The sequence below is a fragment of the Rhinatrema bivittatum genome, chromosome 14 (genome assembly GCF_901001135.1).
Source record: "Rhinatrema bivittatum chromosome 14, aRhiBiv1.1, whole genome shotgun sequence".
Lineage (NCBI taxonomy): Eukaryota > Metazoa > Chordata > Amphibia > Gymnophiona > Rhinatrematidae > Rhinatrema > Rhinatrema bivittatum.
The window spans coordinates 76,786,882-76,810,589 of NC_042628.1; the positions used below are offsets into that span (position 1 = coordinate 76,786,882).

Genomic DNA, 23,708 nt, shown 5'->3' on the forward strand with positions numbered 1-23,708 from the left:
GTTGGGATGGGAGCTGGCAGACCAGCTATTTTTTTTTTTTTTTTTGTTAAGGTTGACAATCTCAGTCCCAGGCCCTGATCAGCCGCTGCCTCTTCCTCCTCCTCCCTCTTTGACCCGGTGCCAGTTGGACCATTACTTACCCCTTCCACCGGGCCCCCTCCTCTTTGCAGTCCTGTGCTGGGAGAGGGAGCAGCACTAGGTCCAGACAGGAGGGATCTTATCCCTAGTGTTAGGATTGGCAGCAATTCATAAGCTTTTTTTTTTTTTTGCAGCGCGTTAAATCTGATGATTTGGCGCCCTCCAGTGGAGAAATCGGTCTTTGCAACATTATCAATAACCACAAGGTTTTTACAGAGCGGCTACTCGGTAAATTAACCACTAATGCACACTGTCCAATTACCCTCTAATTAGTTACATTCCTTAGTGGATGCAAATTAACTCAGATTCAGATAACTTTATTGGCATGTCAAGTTTCCATGTGTTGCCAAAGTAGCAAACACAATGATTAAAGGAAGAGGAAGAAAGCAAAACATATATAAAATAATAATAATAGTGGAGTCAAATTACAGGTTGCAGAAAGTGCAGTGAAAGGGAGCAAACTCAGTGGCTACTCTGCGCCCGCATCACTTATTCCCCTTTGATTCAATAAAGCACTGAACAATATTACTCCGTAGCCTGGACGTCTTGTTTGGGTGCTGCGTACACTGCTGGCAGTCTGGAAAGAATGGGCGCTGGGCTCTAAAGGTTTCCTCCCATTTTTGTTTGCTGAGCGGGCTTTCCCTGTAATTAACTCGTGGGCGGCTCCGTTACTCCCACGCGGGGGTTTATTGCCCCTCGCCCGGGGCTCGCAGCTGCAGTCGGCGGGGCCGCGGATGCAGGAGGCAGGATCCGCCGCAGTGGCCACCGGGCGAGCGCCGGGATCCAGGTTAGTGGAGCCCCGATGGCCCCGCCGTGCAGGGCAGGATCTTCCCTTTCCCTTTATTGCTTTGCACATTTAGGCAATGCCCGGAATGAATAAGAATCCGGGGTCAAATACTCCAGAGGAAGGCAAGTTCTTGTCGCTAAAAACCGGCGCCCAAATCGCAAAAGTAGCCCCAAAATAAAATGTCAAGGGAAACCCCCCCCCCACCTGGGCTGAGCTTCCCTGTGATCGGTGCTAGGATTAAGATCGGAGAAAGCCTGAGGAGTCCCCTGGATCCTTCCCCCAGTATTGACCTCCTACCTCCGCCCAAGGAGCCTGCGCTTCCTTCCCTGAGTTAGCGCCGGCTGCGTCCGCAGAGGCGCAAACTCCTCCTCGGCTGCGCCCACCTTCTTCCAGGCTCCAGGGCAAGGTGGGCTTTCTGCCTCCCGGTGAGGGCCGGGGAAGGAAATAAAACCACGGCTGCCTGCAAAATGCAAAAAGCAGCCTCGGTTTCTGTGTAAGGCAGCTCTGGTTCCAGGTGTACTGGGGCTGTAGGGCCGGGGCAGCTGCAGGGAAGGCAAGGACTGAGGTTTAAACTTCTCCCCGACGGCTAGGGTGAGGGGTACCCGAGTATTCATCCCCGGGGATACTCGAGTAACACAATCCGTGCTTCCCAATCGGCGATTTCTTTATCCCAGTTGTGCCAGGACAGGAAAGCTGAGCTCAAAATCAGACATCCGAGGCCTCTTCTGCTAAAACTAAACTGTTCTTCTTATGAAAATAAGAGGACCTCGCGTCTCTCTAACTTCTTATGGCTGCAGAGGCTTGGATGCTATGCGGATCACTTGTGCTTTCCTCAGCTTGAACATGAAATGCCCTTGTGAAAAAGGAGACCCTGGGGCACAGAGGAAGGAAGGTCCCTGATTAACTGGGGCTGCTCTCAGACCTGGAGTAGTTTCTTCCCTAGGGAGGGACACGCGGGGCTGTAAAAGATGTTCTTATAGGGGCTTGTCCTTGTCAGAACAGCTGCAATCCTTCTCCCTGTGGAGGGGTTGAGTGAGGAAGGAATCTCATCTGTTTGGCTTTGAAATAACTTTCCACTCCCCCCTATCTGCAGCATCGACTTCTCACTGACGTCCCAGCTGGAAGGGCTTTTCCTGCAGCTCTGTAACATTTTGGTGGCCTTTACTGACCACCTGCGGGTTCTTCAGGATGAGGCACAGGGGCCAGTGGCAGCTCCCATGGACCCCCTGGGGCAGCCCCCCCCCCGTCTGCTCCTCCTGCCACTGGGGAAAAACCCACCCTGCGCATGCTGCATCCACTCCCTGCACAGCTGGAGAAGCAGAAGGCGGCAGTGGCGTTGCCTGCGTTGGTGGGGGCCTTGCCCCTGCCTGGTTCAGCCGCCAGTAAAGAGCAATGCCAGCAGCTCAGCCGGGGCCGCAGGAGAGGCCGAGCACGGTGCTGGGAAGCCGGAGGCCCCACTCCTGCCTCTCTTCCCACCTGGCACCGGAGCACAGCGGAGGGAGGAGTGGAAGAGAGAGCGGCACTTACTTGTCTCAGCTGTTGGCAAGGGGAGCCCGGGCCAGTGTAATTTGAGAGGAGACAAGGGAAGGGGGTGGGAGGTGAAGGGGTAATAGAACAGGTAATGCCCCGCACCACGAATTCCAGGTTCAGCCCCATAGACTGCACTGGGAGTTAGAGCTAATGTCTTGATTAACATAAGAACTTGCCATACTGGGTCAGACCAAGGGTCCATCAAGCCCAGCATCCTGTTTCCAACAGAGGCCAAACCAGGTCACAAGAACCAGGCAATTACCCAAACACTAAGAAGATCCCATGCTACTGATGCAATTAATAGCAGTGGCTATTCCCTAAGCAAACTTGATTAATAGCCATTAATGGACTTCTCCTCCAAGAACTTATCCAAACCTTTTTTGAACCCAGCTACACTAACTGCACTAACCACATCCTCTGGCAACAAATTCCAGAGATTTATTGTGCGTTGAGTGAAAAAGAACTTTCTCAGATTAGTCTTAAATGTGTTACTTGCTAACTTCATGGAATGCTCCCTAGTCCTTCTATTATCCGAAAGAGTAAATAACCGAGTCACATCTACTCGTTCAAGACCTCTCATGATCTTAAAGACCTCTATCATATCCCCCTCAGCCGTCTCTTCTCCAAGCTGAACAGCCCTAACCTCTTCAGCCTTCAGTCCACATGCACACATTTTGTGTTGAATCGAGAATAAAGCACTGCAGACAGATGTGCGCACAGCGGACCTTGCCTTATTACATCGGGGCCTGAGGGAGGAAAGCACAACCCTCTATAAATCCTTTCTGGTGCTGAAGGATCTCAGTGGAGGGCGAGAAACCCGGAGGGGTGAGCTGCACAGGAACTGGGAGGGTGCAGCCTTTGAAGGGGATCCACCTCGAGGAGAGGAGAGCCCAGCCCTGGCTGAAGGACCTGCAGCACTGACGTGAAAAGCAAGAGCGGCCCGAGTGACTCTGGGAAAGGGCTTGGAGGGAACTCGGGCCAAAGGGACACCTGAGACCTTCAGTTTACTGCGAGCGTGGAAGCGGAAGGGTTTGTGGTTTTATTTGAGTGACCGTGTCTTGGTCTCCTCGGGCCTGGAAGCAGCGGAGAATCCTGATCCCGGGGCTGTATCCAGGTCTTCCTGCTCTGAAAGTGGCCTCTGGCTCATTATAGCCTTGTGAAAGGTGCTCGCAAAGATATTGGACAGAACCGGCCCCAGAGCTGATCCCTGAGGCTGCCCACTCATCGCTTTCCTTTCTTACCATCCCCCGCCGTCATCCATCCTTACGTCCCAGCCTATTTGTGAGCCCCCTGTGCAGGACGCTGTCAGAAGCTCTGCGGGAATCCAGCTGCACCTCTTCCAGCACCGTCCCCAGTCTAAGTCGCTGCTCCCCCAGTTGAAGAAATCGACCTGAAACCAGGCTGCCTCTGCTCTTCTCGCCCTCCGATTCCCTGTCACCACCCTGGGGCTCGGGGGGAATGTGAATGAATTGCAGGGTCTGAGATCTCCAGAGTCGCTCAGCCTGCAGAGAGCAGGATGCATGGAGCCAGGGACGTGCGAGGGTATTAGGCGCCCTAGGCGAACCTTCTGCCTGGGAATTTTTTTTATTTCCGGTCACCCTGGGATTGTCGTACATTCGTGGGAGAGGGATGTACAAGCTTTCTCTATAGATCTATGTCTATATATATATACACGAGCGCGCACACACGCGTTCTGTCTCTCGAGCGCGCACACACGCGTTCTGTCTCTCGAGCGCGCACACACGCGTTCTGTCTCTCGAGCGCGCACACACGCGTTCTGTCTCTCGAGCGCGCACACACGCGTTGTCTCTCACATCTACATGCTCAGACACATCCTCCCTCCCTCTCTCTCATACACCACAAGCCTTGCTGACTAGAGGACGTTACTCCAAGGAGCCTGCAATGAGAGAGCACCCGCGCTTCCTCTCCTATCTTACAGCCGCAGGCTCAGACCTGAGCGCTGGGGCGGCTGCGCTGGTTCCCAGGCTCCCCCTTCACCCCCCCACCGAGCCAGGAAAATCCAGAACCCGCCTTGTGCCCGGAATGACCGAGCGCGCCGGTTGCAGGCTCGCACCCGTGACTTCAGGCGGCAGGTTGGGAGCACTGGGGAGCTCCTTCCGCTCGGCTGCGTGGCGGCTCGGGAACCGTCGCCTCTTCCGTTTCTTGGCCTCCTGGTGGGGTTCGCTTTGCGGCTGACTGTGAGGCCCCGAGGTCGCTGCCGCCCTGTGCAAGTGCCCAGCCCTACTTCCAGTTGACCTCCTGCCTCCCTGCACGTCCAGCAGATGCTTCCTTGGAGATGAAACGACGTCCAGTACAGGGGCCTCCCTGCAGAAGGAAAGCTCTCCTGCTGACAGTCAGCCTCTCTGGCACAGGGGCCACCCGTGCAAACCCATAACCTGCAGGAATCGGCCGCCTCCAGCGAAGGCTCTGCCTCTGCGCAGCCTTTCGGCTTTTCCCTTCCCTCCTCCTCCTCACATTCCTTCTCTTCTCCTCTTAATTTTGCAGTCTCACCTCTGCCCTTTCTCCTCTCAGCGACTTGACCCATTGCTTTATTTTTTTTTCCTCTTTCCTTTTATAGAGGCCCCATGGTGACGTCTTCTAATAACCGCTGCCAGGGAGTGTGAAGCTTTCCCACAGCACTCCCTGTGAGACTCCACTGTGCGAGAAATTACAGGAGCTCCTCCCCTCTTCCTGTAATCTGTGGCTGGAGAGGGCAGGCAGGGAGAGACGTTGCCCGCGTCTGTTGGAGTTTGTCTCAGTTTTTGGTTCTGTTATTTGGTTAAGGCTCCCCCTAAGCCCGGCACAGTGTGGGATTTACTCCTGCGCTGGGGAAGTTTAGGAAACGTGAGAGCCACGGATTCTAATCCCACCCAGTGGCTGGGGGTGCGGCATCTCTGTGTCTTGGGACTGCTGGAGATTTTCGTGAACGTTTTGTTTCTGTCGTCGAGCGGGAAAGGGAGAGGACTTGACCTTCCCTGCTGTGTCAGCGCTGGGATTCCTGAGTCTGAAAGATCCAGTGAGACTCGGGAGTTTCCAAGGACACCCGGGGGTCCCATCACAGGAGCATTTTCCCTGGGAAAACGGGGTGGGCAGAGTTCAGCAGTGAGCACAGGTATTTTGGAAAGGGAGACGCCCCGGTTCTCCCCTGGGTGCTTTACGTTCAATCCTCTGGGACACACAAACAGATCGGGTCGCACAGTCTGAGATGAGACTGCTCGTGGACGAGATTATCTCAGTAAGCCCTGAACGGAGGGTCCTTTCCGGCTTGTTTGGCTCTGGTAAACTGAATTTAATTTAATCTCCCAGGGGGGTCATTTTTCAAAATGCGATAAGGCGTTTTCGCATGCGTTAAGGGTGAAAACGTGTCTGCGAGGAGCTGTCGCACAGCCGTAACGCTGATTTGTAACTACACCTCTTTGGATTGCATTAGGCTGTGTGATAGCTGCCGTGACCATGCGGTAAGGTTTCATCGCCATTTGCGATGTCTCCTGTACGTCCTATTTCAGCTGAATTGACGGGTTCAGAGCCTGGGGGGGGGGAGAGAGAGCCTGGCCATAATGTCATGGCCCATAGGCAGGTATCTGTATCCCTATGGGAGGCCCACCTAGTAACTCGAGGTGGGGATTAGGGATGAGTGTAGGGGTTAGGGGGCCACGTTGACATTCTACGTGACACCTACGGACAGAACAGTGCTCTCTTGTGAAGATTTGATGGCCTTCGGAGTGGGGGAAATATTCAAATTTTGGGTTTTGTCTAGTTACCAATAAGGGTCCTGAGCTCAGCGGTCAGAGTAACAGATAAGTGTGAAGCTTGCTGGGCAGACTGGATGGGCCGTTTGGTCTTCTTCTGCCGTCATTTCTATGTTTCTATGTTTACCAGCACAAACCCTTTGATTACTAGAGGTGAATCAGAATCGGATTCCGGTTCCGATTCACATCGTGTTTTTTTTTCCGTCCTGCCCGATCGCGGTTTTGTTTTGTTTATCGGCTGCGCCCAAGCCGATAAACAAAAAACCCACCCGACCCTTTAAAACTAATTCCTTAGCTTCCCCCACCCTCCCAACACCCCCCCCCCCAAAAAAAACTTTTTACAGGTACCTGGTGGTCCAGTGGGGGTCCCGGGAGCGATCTCCCGCTCTCGGGCCATCGGCTGCCACTAATAAAAATGGCACCGATGGCCTTTCCCTTACCATGTGACAGGGTATCCGTGCCATTGGCCGGCCCCTGTCACATGGAGGGAGCACTGGACAGCCCGCGCCATTTTTAAAGATTGCACCGGCCATCCACATCCAGTGCTCCCTCCATGTGACAGGGGCCGGCCAATGGCACGGATACCCTGTCACATGGTAAGGGCCATCAGTGCCATTTTGATTAGTGGCAGCCAACGTCCCGGGAGCAGGAGATCGCTCCCGGGATCCCCACTGGACCACCAGGTACCTGTAAAAAGTTTTTGTGGGGGTTGGGAGGGTGGGGGAAGCTAAGGGATTAGTTTAAAAGGGTCGGGGTGGGTTTAGGGGTTATTTTTGTGTGCCGTTTTCCCCGCCCTCCCCCAAAACGATAAGAGAACCCCCACCAACAATATCGTGGGGTTTTCCTATCGTTTTGGGGGAGCCCCCGATTTCTGACGATATTTTCAATCGTCCGAAGCCTGATTCACATCCCTATTGATTACTGACATTGTGTAATCTGAAGCATGCACAAAACAACTCTATAAAATGGTTTACATGTTAGGTTGTTGTATGGGGCAACGTATACACATAAATGTATGTACTGCTTGCTAAAGAGGCGATGTAATGTATTTACATGCATAAGCAGCACACATTACACCCACGTCCCTGAAACTCTCCCCCTGAACTTGTGATCTATATATTCTGCCTTTCAGGCACTTCCAAACAGATTTCATTCAGGTACTGTAAGTATTTCTCTGTCCCCAGTAGGGCTCATAATCTAAATGTTGTTCCTGAGGTAGTGGCTTGCGCAAGGTCGCAGGGAGCAGCCGTGGGATGTGAACATTGGGCTTCGCTAATCACTAGGTTACTCCTCCACTTACGCACACATGAGCAGCTTAATCGTGTAACTCTCTTTATTTCCAAGTCCTGACTAAGCTTTAGAAAATTGACTGCACAATGACGTTCAGAAGCTTGCACAGAAGCTGATTTTGCCTGTAGACGCCAGCACCTTTTGTCAGCAGTATTTCGATTTGTAACAGGTCCCTGCAGGATGTCCAAGTCCGGGGTGAGAGTGGTGCTCGACCACTCATTCATCGCTCAGGTCTGCCTGCTACTTGGCATCTTCGGGAGGGGTAAGAGATCCCAGCGATGGACAAAGGTCTTATTTTGCTTTGCTCTGCTCTATCTGTCCAGTTCCCTTTCCATTAATTACCTTTCTGTTTGTTCAGCATTTATTACACAAAGACTTCTCCCATTCACTCCTCTTTCAGTCATTTTACTTCCATTCACTTTCTTTTTCTCTTTCCCCCTTCAGACATCCATCCACATATTTATTTATTTAAAATATTTTCTACCCAACAGTTTGGAAGGTGCAAGTAAAAAATAGAAAAAAACATAACGTAGTCAAGATACAAAATAAACCATTAATCAAAAACAAAATACAAATCTAATGCTGCTTGAATAATGAACAGAATAAATAATTTTAGTGCTCTAGACTTCAAAGGCTTGCTTGAACATTTTGCTCTCCTGTATCTTATAGACAGAAGCAGGGAAGTAGGCGTGGCTGAGGAGGAGTTCCAGAATGTAGGCGTGGCTGAGGAGAAGGCAGAAGCAGGGAGGGAGTTCCAGAATGTAGGCGTGGCTGAGGAGAAGGCAGAAGCAGGGAGGGAGTTCCAGAATGTAGGCGTGGCTGAGGAGAAGGCAGAAGCAGGGAGGGAGTTCCAGAATGTAGGCGTGGCTGAGGAGAAGGCAGAAGCAGGGAGGGAGTTCCAGAATGTAGGCGTGGCTGAGGAGAAGGCAGAAGCAGGGAGGGAGTTCCAGAATGTAGGCGTGGCTGAGGAGAAGGCAGAAGCAGGGAGGGAGTTCCAGAATGTAGGCGTGGCTGAGGAGAAGGCTCTTCTGCGTGTTTCGGACAGATGTACTACCTTTCAAGATAGGACTTCTGGTAGAGCTTGGAGGATCATGAGGTTCTGATGGGAGTGTATATTTTAAGGGTTCCATTAATCCTGCAGGGGGCTCTGTTCAAACAAATGGTAATGGGAACCCTGAGGGAGGGGGTTATATTCGAACTAGTGCTCACTAATCAGGATAATGTTTCTAATGTCCAGGTGGGTGCCCACCTCCGCACCAGTGATCTTCAAATAGTATGGTTTGGTTTGATATCGCAAATAGGATATAGAGAAATCGCACGAAGATCCAAGTTTTGGATTTCAAAAATACGGACTTTGTCGAAATGGGGGCGTACCTGGAGGTAGAACTGGGAGAAAATGGGAGAGGTGGACCAAGCTAAAAGGAGCAATTACAAAGATAACAAATCTATGTTAGAAAACTAAACAAAAGCAAGAGAAATAAGAAACGGAGCTGGTTCTAAAAGGTGCAGAGGCGACCTAGGGTATTTAGCATCTGGGATGGATACCTCTTCTTTGGTACCCCTCACCAATATATAATTTGTTTTATATTTAACGCTTTTATTGGTAAGTTTGCAAAACAGGAAAACATTGTACAAACAAAATAAACCTCACCAACATTTTCTAAGTGTGTGATCATTTCAATCCCCACCTCCCTCCACCAAACAGGCTTCGGTCATACAAAAGTTAACCAATATATAATTTAAAAATGTCCTAAACAAACGTCGATAAAAAATATTTCAAAACAGCAGACATCAAATAACACCCGTTTAATTAAAACTAATTAATAATGATTTTAAAAATCCTCCACTCTCCATACATCTCACACTGAGATTGTAGTGAACTGGGGGTGCACACACACACACACACACAGACATGAACAAAATGTGCTCCCTCTGATTCACACACACACACACTTGGTGAGAGACAGAGGGATTTTGAGTGTGTGTATGTGAAAGAGACAGACACACACATTCCTCTGTGTCTCTCTCTCACACATTCACATTTCCTCTGTCTCTCACCCACGATTCCTGTCTCACCCACACGCGCACAGACACACACATGCTTCCTCTCTCTCTCACACTTGCACACAGGCACTCTCTCATACACACACACACTCACTCTTCTATACATTCACCGTCTCATACACATACACACACACACCCCCTCATACACTGACACTCACTCTCACAGGGCCAGTCTCTCCCTTCTTCAGCCACCTGGGACCCTTTGATTTCTGGTCATCCTGAGATTGTCATGGAGTAGCGAGGTGAGGGAGGGTATGCACACAAACTTTGCCTTTCACATACACACCCTAATATATACACTTGTTCACTCGCTCCTTCGTTCACACACATACATGCTCATTCTCACTCACCTCTCTCTTTTCTCTCTCACACACACTCACGTCTCGCCTTTTCACAGCCTGAGACTCTCATTCATGCCTACCCCTGCTCTACTCCTAGGCAAAGCCTCTATCATGAGAATACTCCAGAGTATCGTGAGGACAAAGAAGAGGAAAATCCTGTGGTTGGATCTGAATAGTAGTTTTAAAAGAGTAAATAAATAATAGCAAAAATACATTTTACCTAGAGGTTTGCAAGATGCCCCTTGCAATAGGTGATCAGGCTGGAAACTGGTGCTGGCCCCTGGTGTTTGGGAGCTGGTGAAAGGCACATCCATGGGGGGGGGCGTGGGAATCCAAAAAAGGAAGAAGAGGGTCGCCCATGGATCCCATCCCACCGGTGGCGAAGGCAAGAAAAGGTCCGTGCATGATCAGGAGGGAGCCCGCTCAGCTCCTGTGCCAGGGCCTCCGTATTAAAAAATCACGGAGCTAGCCCTGTTTTCATGCTGATCTCGCGCTGGCACAGGAGAAGGAGCAGGAGCTGAGCGGGCTCCCTCCTGCTCCCGATCGGATCATGCACGGGCTTCTTCTTGCCTTCACCACTGATGGGATGGGGTCCACCGGCGGCACTCTAGGACTGCTTTCTTCCTCCACAGCTGGAGCTTTTGGATGTTGACCCGGAGACCTGGCAATTCATTCAGAATTCCGGCGTCTCTGGGCCAAACTTGGAGAGTTCCCAGATATGCCGCAGGGCCTCTTCTTCTCCTGCCTGCTCCGGGAGCACCGGCAGCAAAGCTGGGCCTGTTCCTTGCCTCCGCGCTGGCTCCAGGAAATGACGGTGGCACCACTGGTCTCTGCTACTGCAGCTCCTTATTTTTGCTGGTGGGGTTTCCCCCACCACGTCACTGTTCCGCACCACCACAGGACCTTCTTGCCAGCAGCAATGGCACCCCTCCCCTTAGTACGCCTCTGGGTGGCTGTTAAAAGCAAAAAGAACAGCATTCAAGAAATATACAGGATCCCAAAAAGAGGAACACAGGGAAGAATATCTGGTGAGACTGAGGGAGACGAGGAAAGAAATCAAGAAAGCAAAATGTCTGGCGGAAGAAAGGATTGCCAAAGAGGTAAAGTGAGGTGACAAAACATTTTTCAGATACATCGGAGAAAGGTCCAAAGTGGTACAGTGACAATGATCAATGTGTGGAGAAAGACGAAGAAATGGCTGAAATATTAAACAAATACTTCACTTCGATGTTCACTAAAGAAGACCCTGGAGAAGGACCGTTGTAGGGTGACAAGACTGTGGATGGAAATGGAGTAGACAAAACTCCGTTTACAGAAGAGAATGTGTGGGAAGAGCTAGGAAAACTGTAAGAGGACAAGGTCATGGGGCCTGATGAGGTAATCCCAGGATACTGAGAGCAGTGAGAGCTGTGCTGGCGGGTCTGCTGTGTGACCTATTCAATAGATCCCGGAAACGGGAGTTGTGCCACAAGATTGGAGAAGAGCGGTGGTGGTCCCGCTTCACAAGAGTGGGAACAGAGAAGAGGCTGGAAGCTACAGGCTGGTTACCCTCACTCGGTGATGGGAAAATTAATGGAGACTGCTGAAGGAAAGGATAGTGAACTATCTACAGTCAGGATTGCTGGACCCCAGGCAGCATGGATTCATCAGGGGAACGACCTGTCAGACAAATCTGACTTTTTTTGATTGGGTGACTAAAGAATTGGATCGAGGAAGAGCGCTCAATATGATTTCCTTGGAATTCAGCAAAGCGTTTGATATGGTCCCGCATAGGAGGCTTCTGAATAAAATGAGAAGCTTGGGAGTGAGCGCCAAGGTGGTGGCGTAGATTACAAACTGGTTGACTGATAGTGTGTAATGGTAAACGGAACCTACTCTGAAGAGAGATGTGTTAAGCAGAGCACCACAAGGATTGGTGCTGGGATTGGTTCTGTTCAATATCTTTGTGAGCGACATTGCGGAGGGATAGAAGGTAAAGTTTGTCTATTTGTGGATGATACTAAGATCTGCAACAGATGGACTTTCCAGAAGGAGTAGAAACGTGATTTAAGGAAGCTGGTTGAAGATATGGCAGCTGGGATTCAATTCCAAGAAGTGCAGAGTCATGCATATGGGGTGTGGAAATCCGAATCAGCTGTATGTGATGGGGGAGGGGGGGGGGGACTGTTGTGCAGAGAGCGGGATAGGGGCTACAGATGTGAAGACGGTGAAGCAATGTAACAAGATGATAGCTAAAACCAGAAGAATGCTGGGATGCATAGAGAGAGGAATAACCAGTAAGAAAAGGGAAGTGATTATCCCCTTGTACAGGTCCTTGGTGAGGCCTCACCTGGAGTATTTTGTTCAGGTCTGGAGACCGTATCTCCAGAGACAGGATGGAGGTGGTCCAGAGAAGGGGGACAAAAATGGTTGGAGGGGGTCTCCATCAAATGACTTATGAGGAGAGGCTGAAGGTCCTAAATATGTACACCCAGGAGGAGAGGAGGTGCAGAGGAGATGTGATACAGACCTTCAGATACTTGAAAGGTTTTAATGATGCACAATCGATTCGATAAACCTCTTCTATTGGAAAGAAATCAGTAGAACTAGGGGTCATGAAATGAAACTCCAGGGAGGAAGATTCAAAACCGTCAGGAAATATTTTTTCATGGAGAAGGTGGTGGATGCCTGGAACGCCCTTCCAGAGAAGGTGGTGAAAACAAAATCCGTGAAAGATTTCAAAGGGGTATGGGATAAACACTGTGGATCCTTAGAGGCTGGAGGATGAAAATGAAGAAGAGTGCATGGGGGTAACTTGCTGGTGTGGCAGTTACTACCCTAAACCAATAAGCCTTCATACTGTTGCAATTCCATTATTGCTCTCAGCTTTAAGGGCAGGGGGAAAAGGGGAATTCAGACAGCAACCAACAAGGACATTGAATTTTACAGTCTGAGAAAACAAATAAACATGGGAGTAGATGTGAATCGGTTATTTACTCTTTCGGATAGTAGAAAGACTAGGGGGCACTCCATGAAGTTAGCATGGGGCACATTTAAAACTAATCGGAGAAAGTTCTTTTTTACTCAACGCACAATTAAACTCTGGAATTTGTTGCCAGAGGATGTGGTTAGTGCAGTTAGTATAGCTGTGTTTAAAAAAGGATTGGATAAGTTCTAGGAGGAGAAGTCCATTACCTGCTATTAAGTTCACTTAGGGGCGGATTTTCAGAGCCCTGCTCGCCTAAATCCGCCCAAAACCGGGCGGATTTAGGCGAGCAGGGCCCTGCGCGCCGGTAGGCCTATTTTACATAGGCCTACCGGCGCGCGCAGAGCCCCGGGACTCGCGTAAGTCCCGGGGTTTTCGGAGGGGGCGTGTCGGGGGCGGGCCCGAACCGCGCGGCGTTTTCGGGGCGTGTCGGGAGCGTTCCGGGGGCGGGCCCGGGGGCGTGGCCGCGCCCTCCAGACCCGCCCCCAGGTCGCATCCCGGCGCGCAGGAGGCCCGCTGACGCGCGGGGATTTACGCCTCCCTCTGGGAGGCGTAAATCCCCCGACAAAGGTAAGGGGGGGGCTTAGACAGGGCTGGGTGGGTGGGTTAGGTAGGGGAAGGGAGGGGAAGGTGAGGGGAGGGCAAAAGGAAGTTCCCTCCGAGGCCGCTCCGATTTCGGAGCGGCCTCGGAGGGAACGGGGGTAGGCTGCGCGGCTCGGCGCGCGCCGACTATACAAAATCCATAGCCTTGCGCGCGCCGATCCAGGTTTTTAGCAGATACACGCGGCTCCGCGCGTATCTACTAAAATCCAGCGTACTTTTGTTTGCGCCTGGAGTGCAAACAAAAGTAGGCCTATTCGCGGAGTATGAAAATCCGCCCCTTAGAGAATAGCCACTGCCATTAGCAATGGTTACATGAAATAGACTTAGTTTTTGGGTAATTGCCAGGTTCTTATGGCCTGGATTGGCCACTGTTGGAAACAGGATGCTGGGCGTGATGGACCCTTGGTCTGACCCAGTATGGCAGGTTCTTATGTTCTTAACTTGCTAATGCAGCTGTTACTACCCTTGACCAATAAGCCTGATACTTTTGATGCAACTACAACATTGCTCTCTGCTTCAATGGAAAGAGGTAACAGGGAATTGGACTCAGCAACCAACAAGGGCCCTGACTTTGATGGTTTGGAAAACTTAGGCTGGGTGTGGCCTGTATGGCGTGGCACATGCTACCATAGGATCACTGGGCAGACTGCATGAACTGTGTGGTCCTTTTCTGCCGTCATATTCTATATTTCTATGGATGCTAGGGTCAGACTATGGCTGGGAGAGGGATGCAGGTACTGGCTGGGGCTTAGAACTCGGCACAGATTGGGAACTGGGGCTAAGTGCAGACTGGGCTGGAGTCAAGGATGAAGTTGAGGGCAAGGCCAGAGGCAAGGGCAAGACCTTGGAAAACATACAAGGGACTGGACTGGACCAGGCAAGACAAGGACTGGGCTAAACAAGGACTATACATGGGACAGGAGTAGACAGGCAACAAGAAAGCCTAAACAGCATGCAAGTTTGGTTGGGCAAACCTAGAAGGCCCGAAGGCTGCACAGTAAGATAGAAAGGCACGGGGAGGCCGCAGAGCAGGCAGAACCAGGCACGGGGAGGCCGCAGAGCAGGCAGAACCAGGCACCGGGAGGCCGCAGAGCAGGTGCAACTGTGACAGTACCCCCCCTCCCCCCTTCCCCCTTGTTTTAAGATCCACTTCTTCAGCATCCCATTTGCCATGGGGGCTGTGGCCAATAGGTTGGTTATTCAAGGTGGAGGTAGGAGTTTTAAATGTCTGATCAGCAGGTACTGGGTCAGTCTTCCCAAAGCTGAGGCACATGGCAGAGTTTCTTTGATAAAGGGCTTCTGGACCAGAGTATTTCTGAGCCTGTGGTCTCAAACCAGTCTCTCTGGGGCTGTGGTCTTGCACCAGAGTTTAGTTGGCACTGGATCAGGTTCTCTCTGGCACTGTCGTACTGGATTAATGTCCCTTGGGTGCTGAGATACTGGGCCAGTCTGAGCATGGACTGGTGGATTGGCGTCTTTCGGGCTCTCCGTGCTGGGCCCGTGTCTTTCGGGCTCTGGGTGGATGGGCCTGTGTCTTTTGGAAGTTGAAGCACTGAAACAGAGTCTCTCAGTTGCTGGGCCAGAGCAAAATTCTAGAGATTGGGTTCTCAGCTAACTTAAGTGAGACCCAGCCTTGCCTGTCACTAAAGCTGTTCCCCAAATTTCCATCATGGGCGAGATGGGTAGCTGGGCCTGAGTCTCTCTGGCACTGGGTAGCTGGAATAAGCTCCACAGGGAGTGGGGATGAATCAGCAAGCTCCTCCATGAGTGGATCAACTGGACTGGAGTCCCTCAGAAGAGGATCTGCTGAACTAGGTCCTTCCTTGAGCGGATCAGTTGGACCAGACTGCTCTTCCTGGAGCAAATCAGCTGTACTGGAGTCCCTCATGTAACAAGCTACTATAAACCAAGTTCCTGCCCCCATGAGCTTATCATGTGTTGGAGCCTTACAATATGGACGGAGCTTCATCTGGATCTGAGTGAAGTGTTTTGGACCTGCCAAAAAGGGTTTTTCAACCCTGCAGAAAATTCAAGCTGCCACAGCCTAGGTAAAGGAGTATAAAAATACATCAAAACCCCTGAGTGCTTTCCTGTGAATGACAAATGTTCTGCAAGATCCAGGATCCAGCACTAAGTGTTAACAAGTTGGGAAAAGGGCTGTACTGTTTAGCCTGCCAAGAGAACAGCAGTACATAGCCAGCAGAGGAGGGAGTCAAAGGAATGCTGGGAGACCACTTAAAGAAGAAAAGGGGCAATTTGGATGGCTTTGTGTGTGTGTGTGAGGGGCGGGGATGACCAGGAGATAGAGCCAGGAGTGCTTCTGGCAGTTCTGCAATCAGTTCTCCTCCTGAAAAACAGAAATCTGCATTCTGAGGAAATAGAGAGGCAGACAGCTGTTCTTGCTTCACAGTTTAGCTGCATGTAAAGCCGAAAGGGGGACAGAGGTGCCAGGAAATGAGAGACTGAGATACTTCCTTCCCAGAGATGTGCAGGCTCAGGAGCACATGGCTGAATCACCCTCCTAAGAGTCTGAGTTAAGTAATCTAAACTTTGCACAGAAAGTATCTTAGCAGAGGAGAATTTGTGCCTTTCGTCACAAATTCAGTATCTCATCTTAACTGCTTCATCCTTTCAGCCGAAGTAAAGTATAAACCCTTGCCACAGCCACACGAGAGAGGGCAATGAAAGAGAAGCTGATAGACCATGGTCTTTCTGTAAGAAACCAGGTCAGCTTTCTGTTTAGTATCAAATAAATCATTTGGGGAGACCTTCCAAACACTGCAGTGCTCATCTATTTGGATTTGTTATTTATTTATTTATTTATTTAAAGGCTTTTATATACCGGAGTTCATGCACTAGTGCATACCACTTCGGTTTACACGGAACAAGGAACAGAAAATTACATCAAACAGATTGAACAATTAAACAAATATACAATTACATCCAACAATTGGGTATAAATAACATGGCTAACTTAGTAGGAACTTAGAGTTAGAGGTGAAGGAGAGAAATAGTACCAAGTGGTAATAGAACAATGTTAATAGCTAAATAATAAATATAAATAGTAAATACAAGTTCTTATAATAAATACAGGTGTTTACAGATTACAGTCTTCAAGAAAAGTTTACGTCTACAGAATAGGGTTAAGTAAATAAGAACTGGCGGTTATTTCTATAGGAGTGAAGACTTCAGAAACTAAGGTTACATCTGGATTAAGAGGTATTGGTGTAGCATGTTCAAATATTTAATGATTTGGAATTGTGAGACCAAGGATAAAATTAGGAGTTGTTTGATATGATTATAAAAGCGAGAATGATTCAAGTTCTGGGATGTGGTTCTGAGCTAGACCTTTAAGTGTAGGCTTTTGTAAAGAGCCAGGTCTTGAGTTTCTTTTTGAATGTTCGAGTACACGTTTCGAGGCGAATGTCCGTGGGGAGGGCATTCCAATGAAGGGGGCTGGCAGTCGAGAATGCACGTTTCTTGAGTGAGGACTTGGCTGAAGGTACGTGTAAGGTGCCTAAGTATCTGTTTCTGATTGGTCGTGAAGACTCGTGTAGGCGAAGTGGAAGGCTTAGATCTAGCGACGTTTGTGAATGGATGTTCTTGTGTGTTATAGTTAGCACTTTGAAAATGATTCTGGATCTGATGGGGAGCCAGTGTAAGTGTTTTAGTATGGGTGTTATGTGTTCACTTCTGCTGGTGTTAGTAAGAATCCTTGCGGCGGAGTTCTGCAACATTTGTAGAGGTTTTGTGGTTATGGTTGGAAGGTCTATAAGCAGAGAGTTGCAGTAATCGATTTTGGAAAATAGTATTGTTTGGAGGACTGTTCTGAAGTCCTGAAAATGCAGGAGAGGTTTCAGCTTTTTCAGAATATGTAGTTTATAATAGCATTCTTTCGTTGTGTTCTTGACAAATTCTTTGAGGTTCAGCCTTTTGTCTAAGGTGACCCCAAGGTCTCTTACTTGAGTGGAATTGATCATTGGTGGTGAGGTTAGGTTGTTGGTAGGCTGAAGGTTCTCATCTGGAGTGATAAGCAAAAGTTCTGTTTTTGACGTATTAAGTACTAGGTTAAGGCTAGATAGGAGTGAGTTTATGGACTGTAGACAATTGTTCCAGAAGTTGATGGTGCTGGAGATGGAGTCAGTGATTGGCAGCAGAATCTGAACATCGTCTGCGTATATGAAGTGTGTGACCTTAAGACTTGAGAGTAGATGACATAGGGGGAGAAGATAGATGTTAAAGAGGGTGGGGGAGAGAGAGGATCCTTGGGGAACTCCGAAAGAGGATTTGACCGGGAGGGAATCCTTGTTGCTGATTCTGACCTTGAAAGTCCTATTGTGTAGGAAGGATCTGAACCATTCCAGGGCTGATCCTGAGATGCCTATGTCTGAGAGCCGGTCGATCAGGATAGAGTGTTTTACGGTATCAAACGCAGCTGATAGGTCGAGGAGAATCAGGAGGTATGGGGTCTTTTTCTCCAGACCTACGAGGACTCTGTCAGTTAGAGAGGTTAGGAGGGATTCCGTACTAAGGGATTTGCGGAATCCGAATTGGGCTGTTGTGAGTATTTTATGCTCTTCTAGGTATTCAGATAACTGTTTGTTGACTATCCTCTCCATAAGTTTGGCTACAAATGGAAGGTTAGCTATGGGGCGAAAATTAGCTGGGTCTGTAGGGTCCAAGTTGGGTTTTTTGAGGAGAGGTTTGAGGGTGGCTAGTTTCAGGATGTCTGGTACTAGTCCTTGGGTTAGCGAGCTATTAATTATCTCTGCTAAGGGCTTCGCTATGATGTTCGGAATGGTGAGTAGGAGTTTAGAAGGGATGGAATCTGTCGGGTGAGTGGAGGGTTTCATCTTTTTGAGAGTCATTTCTATTTCAAGTGAGGAGATAGGTTCGAATGAATCTAGGTTTATGTTCTGGTTGCGTGAAGGAGTGATGATAGAAGGAGGTACTGTGTTACTGGTTGCCAGAGGGGCCATTAGCTTGAGAATTTTGTTTTCAAAAAATTGAGCAAGTTCTGTGCATCTTGATTGTGCTTGATCATCTGGGATAGTTGGTGAGGTGGGTTTTGTGAGCTCTGAGACATATGTGAACAGCGCTTTGGGATCAAAGGAAAAATTGTGAATTTTGTGGGCATAAAAATCTCTCTTTGTGCTATCTGGTCAGCTCCACCATCAAGAGGGACTCTTTCAACTAGGTTTTTGGAAAAATGAAGAGAACAAGTAGGGTGGTAACCATGGATTGTAGAGGAGATGCATGAAGGTGCCAGCCCATAAAGGATCTTACAACTCTTCATTTATCCATCCATTACTCCATCAATCTATCCTTTCTCCCAAATGTTCATTCACATTCTCTACATTTCTACTAATTGTCCAGACCACTTCCTTTCAAATCTTCCTTATATTCTTTGAATATTTAGTAATTTGTTGATCTAGCCCTTCTTTCATCTGTGAACCTGTCTAGAAATTGTTATGGTACTTGTGTTGTATGCTTTTGAACGTGTAGGCTCATGGTCCCAACAGCAGGCGTTCCGAATCCAGCCCGACAATGTGACGGTGGTGGAAGGAGGCACAACTGTCTTGCTGTGTGAGGTAGAAAACCCTTCTGGGGTGGTCCAGTGGATGAAAGATGGGCTCTTGCTAGGGCCTGAGAGAAAGATCCCGGGCTTCCCTCGCTACACCATGACTGGGGATCCTAGTAAAGGTAGGAGAGAACAGCCACCATGAGTACAAATTCCCCCCCATTATGTAGATTATACTCACTTATTCCACTTGCATGACTTTCCATCCACTCCTATCCTAATCTGTCATCCTAGAGAAGAAATAACAAGCATGCCTACACTGTCAGGCAGGAGAGGAAGGAATGCATGAAGCATGGAAACTGTCCCCATCTTTTGAAACGTTACGTTCTGACCATGGGTGGAGGCTGGAAGGGGGTGTCAGGGTGTGTGTGTATGTTTAGAGCTGATTCAAAAAGGGCAGTTCTTTTATTTCTACAAATGCACTGATTCCAACCTAAGCAAAATGCAGTTCTGCTTTACACCTATACCCTGGCAACAGTCAGGCAATCTAGACACCAGCACTGGAGTTAGAAAGCTAGATCGGTGTCTGAGTCACTCAAATCTGGGTGGGCACAGGATGATAGTAAGATTTTCAGCTCTAGCTTGGCTAGCTTAGGATCTCAAACTGAGGTGCTGCAATGGCAGGTTGACATCTAGCCACCAAGACTGTCTAGATTTAACCTAATTTTGAGCCAGAAACCTAGCTAGCCCGAAACATGCCTGCTGTGGCAGGCTAAGTCAGATACTCTGCCTCTTTTATGACTCGGGAAGACATCTGAAATGCTTGCTGATGACTTCTGACCTTTGCGGACTCTCCCAGGTGAGAACCACTTGCAGATAGAGGGCTGCAGGCTGCAGGATGACGCTGTCTACAAGTGCCAGGTCGGGCGATCAGAGACCAGTTTTGGCATCATCTCACGCACAGCTTTGCTCAACGTGCTCAGTAAGGGACCATTTTGCCTCAGTTGTCTCTCTCTCTCTCTCTTTTATACATCTCTCAGTGGCGGCTGGTGGTGTGACAAAGATGAGGTCTCTACCCTTTTATTTCCTCTTTCTCGCCCTTTCTGCCCCCAGCCCTCTTCTCATGCGCAGTGTCAGTTTAAACCTCCTCTCTGGCTCGGTGGCATCAGAAGCTGGGTCCCAGGCTCAGCTCCTCCCAGCTGGGAAGAGGATCTGGCAGCTGCAGCTTGTGTTTCGCTGGCTGGGCTCCCTTCCTCCCTGCTCTGCTTAGCTCTACCCCTTTAAAGCAAACGTTGGAGCACAGAGTGGCGGAGCTGGTTACTCTCGCACACAGCACCTCCGTCATCCATGGGGGTCCTCCCGTCCCTCCACCCGCTTGTAGCTCTACACAAAATGACTCGAGGAGCACTCATTACCGCTCCAACAAGGAAAAGAGAGACAGACCGTATGCTGCTCTGCCGAGAGCCTGTCCCTTCTTTGAGGGATGGCTATTTTGGGGGTACAGTTGCACGGTCTAACATTAACACCAGCCGCTCGCTACTGCCTTTCACATATCACAAAGTCAGTTGATCCACCTTTCTAACCATTAGTCCAGTGGCGAGCAACTCTGGTCCTCAAGAGCCACCAACGAGCCTGTTTTTTTCATGAGATCTTCAATGAATTTGCATGCACTGCCTCTATTGTATGCAAACCTATCTCATGCACATTCACTATGGATATCCTGACTACCAGGCCTGTATGTGGCTCTTGATGACCAGATTTGGCCACCCCTGCATTAATCCATCCATTACTGGATTATGCTCTCTCTCATCCCTTACACACTCACCCTTCTGTCGGATTGGTGCTATCAAATACTTATCAAGAGGCTTTCTCCAGCAATTCTCAACTTGGTGGTGGCGGTCTCTCTTTTTTCATTAAATAATTTAGAAAAAGGCCCTCGAGAGCCCCCTGCAGCACCTTACTGCTATCTATCCTTTATGCATGAATGTGTCTATCCATTCATTCAGATAACTCCTCTCCTCCTTACACATTCACCCTTTTCACTCTTCATCCCTTCTACCCATCCATACCTAGCACGTACAACCTTTCAGGCATGCGCCCATCTGTACCCTCCATCGTTTCTACTATTTATGCCCCGTTTACATCTTACGAAGCCACCTTTCTATCCATCTTGTGACGCCTGTGTCACACATCCTCACGGCTGTTCTTCTCTCCATCCATCCGTCTCTCCGTTCTTTATGCCTCCGCCCAGCCATTCATCTCGGGGTCAGAAGGAATAATCCCGCTCGTTTTCTTTAAGGGAACAGTAGGACTTGTCATTCCAACGCCCTTTCTACCGTTTTTTCCTGCAGTCCCCCCGAAGACGCCCCAGATGAGAGAGTACGAGGCAGACAGCGTGGTGACCTGGGTAGCGGGCTTGGAGTACAGGGTGACCTGCAGCGCCTCGGATTCAAAACCCCCCTCTGATATCACCCTTACCAAAAGTGAGTGAGCACTCGCAGGGTGAGGAGGAGGAGGAGGAGACGAGGTGGGTGGATACTGCTTCCTGTGACTGATGAGGATTTAGTAGGCAGCAGATACGGAATCGGTTATCCTCAGTGCAGCAGCTGTGATGCACAGAGGAGCCTGGAGTCCCAGCTCAGCCCAGGACTCGTTTCCTTGTGCCTGCGTCGAACCCCAGCACTGCCACTGACTCTGTGTGACTGTGGCCAAATGGAGGGGTCGCCCCAGGGGTCATATTGTTGTTGCTAAGATCGTCAAGTGCTTTGAGCAGTGCAGGCCTTCATTTGCCACCTGCCTGGGGATTTTCCCTCTGGTTTATATCTGCTCCCAGGTCACCCAGCCCGGTCACTTTAGCGACGGTCCTCGGCTGAAGGCCATGCACTGGGGCTCCTTCCAGAATTGTGCAGTCATAGGCCCGGTTTAGGGCCTATGTTGTACCCCCAGCCCCAGCTCTGGCCTTGCCTGACCTGGGGATTAGAACCCAGGTCCCTCTGTACAGCAGTGCACAGCAGCAGGCCAGCCCCATGATTTCTCTTGTGAGAGCTATGAATGAACACTGGAGGCGAGGGCTCCTTTTAGGAGGATAAACATCTTTACACAGTATTATTGTTGTTATTATATGTCTTCCTGTGCTTGCAGGTGGGAGTGAGCTGTCGGATGTGATGTCCCATGTTACGTCTGGTTCCAGTGAGAAGCTGACCAGTACTGAGGCGACACTGAAGTAGAGTCTCCCTCTCCTTCGTTTCCTAGTCCAGTCCTGGTGCACTTCCCCCATCACCTTGTCCCTAACCGTAGCTCCTGTGCCCTCAGCCCAGATGCTAGCTGTAGATTTCTGCCCTTGCCTCCATCCCTCTCCTCCATTCCTTGCTGTGTGGCTCTGCCCCTATCACGGCCTCCGTTCATCCCCCAGAGTAACTCCTCATCGCACATATACTTCCTGAACCCTAAGCACCGATTGGGCAGAATTGGTAAATGACCCAGTTCCTGTAGGAAGGCTCGAGGAGAATCCTGCATACCCCTCCCCCAATGCTGATCCAAATGGCAGGAACAGGAACCACAAAAACCAGAGTGCACTGGTATGCAAACAAAAACCAGGACTATCTGAACGTTTTCTGCGAGGAACTGGGTCACTTGGCAGCTCTGTCTGTGATGTCCTGTCCCTTCCTCTGTAACTGTGTTCCCTCCCTCGGGAGAAACCTTATTCCTCGCTCCATGGTGTCCTGTTCTCTTTTGAGTCCTGGGTCTCAGGTGTCCCTCTCTCTCTGTCCATTGGCAGGGTCATCCCTCAAAGTACTGATAACGGCAAACTCCTGGTATGTGGCGCCTTGAACAGTGCCATCGCTGCTCCAGTGGTGACCAGTTTCACCATGAATGTCCTGTGTGAGTATTGTCAGGAAGAAAACGCCACCAGCCAGAAGTAAGACATGGAGTACAGGAATGCGCAAAATAACCACTCTGCCATGCTCCAGCCGAAAAGCACCTGCTGTCACTTCAAGAGCCCCCATTCACGATAGCCTTGGATGAGTTCTCTGTGATTTGTGACATTTCAGGGACTTCATCTGATCTTCTTAAATCCTGACAGACTGAGGCAGTCCTGGCTTTTTCTCTGTGCCAGCTATGGACTTGTTGTTCTAATTATCTAATAGATGCAGGGACTATTATTATTTCCATATTTACAACAAACTACATACAGGTGCAGTCCCTGCTCCAGAGAGCTCACCATCTAAGCAGGTCCCTGAGCCAATGGGAGATAAAAGCTGACTTACCCACTATCACAATAAGTGTTTGTCAGAGAAGTAGACTTGGAACATTTAATCCAACTACTAAGAACCTACTCTCACCTACAAATCTTTAACAGGATGAAGCAATCCACCCTAGGAAGGGAAAAACCTGCCCAAGTCCACCTGCATCTCGTAGCCAATCTTATGCTAATCCTACTTCTTTAGATTTGGTGAGATTGAAATAGATAAATGCTCTGTTTAGCATCTGAGCCGAAGGAAACTTTTTATTGTGGGATGTAACTAGCTTATGTTCCTCTGGATCACAGCAAAAGAAATTTGCCTAAACCTGAGCCGTCTGAAGCAGGTGGAGCTCAGGGGCCTGCTGTGCTCGTAACAAAGCTAGTCCTGTACTGTATGTAGAGCTACGTTAGCAGCTTAGCCCAGGCCATCAGTGGTAGGTTGATCTGCCTCTCCCCCAGTCCATAGATGCAGAGTGA

General features: G+C 49.5%; 1 protein-coding gene across 2 annotated transcripts in view; it reads left to right on the forward strand.

Moving 5' to 3' along the window:
- Positions 1 to 827: 827 nt before the first annotated feature.
- Positions 828 to 23,708, forward strand: part of NPHS1 (NPHS1 adhesion molecule, nephrin) — a 92,904-nt gene continuing 70,023 nt past the window's right edge. The window contains exons 1-7 of one of the 2 annotated variants that reach the window (XM_029577184.1): positions 828 to 925; positions 7,664 to 7,756; positions 18,973 to 19,170; positions 19,848 to 19,970; positions 21,340 to 21,471; positions 22,130 to 22,211; positions 22,767 to 22,870. In XM_029577184.1, coding sequence (XP_029433044.1) covers positions 7,675 to 7,756; positions 18,973 to 19,170; positions 19,848 to 19,970; positions 21,340 to 21,471; positions 22,130 to 22,211; positions 22,767 to 22,870 — 721 coding nt within the window. In that variant the 5' untranslated portion in view covers positions 828 to 925; positions 7,664 to 7,674. Of the gene's footprint in view, positions 926 to 1,276; positions 1,332 to 7,663; positions 7,757 to 18,972; positions 19,171 to 19,847; positions 19,971 to 21,339; positions 21,472 to 22,129; positions 22,212 to 22,766; positions 22,871 to 23,708 lie in introns of those variants that run through there. The other variant, XM_029577185.1, reaches the window with a different exon arrangement.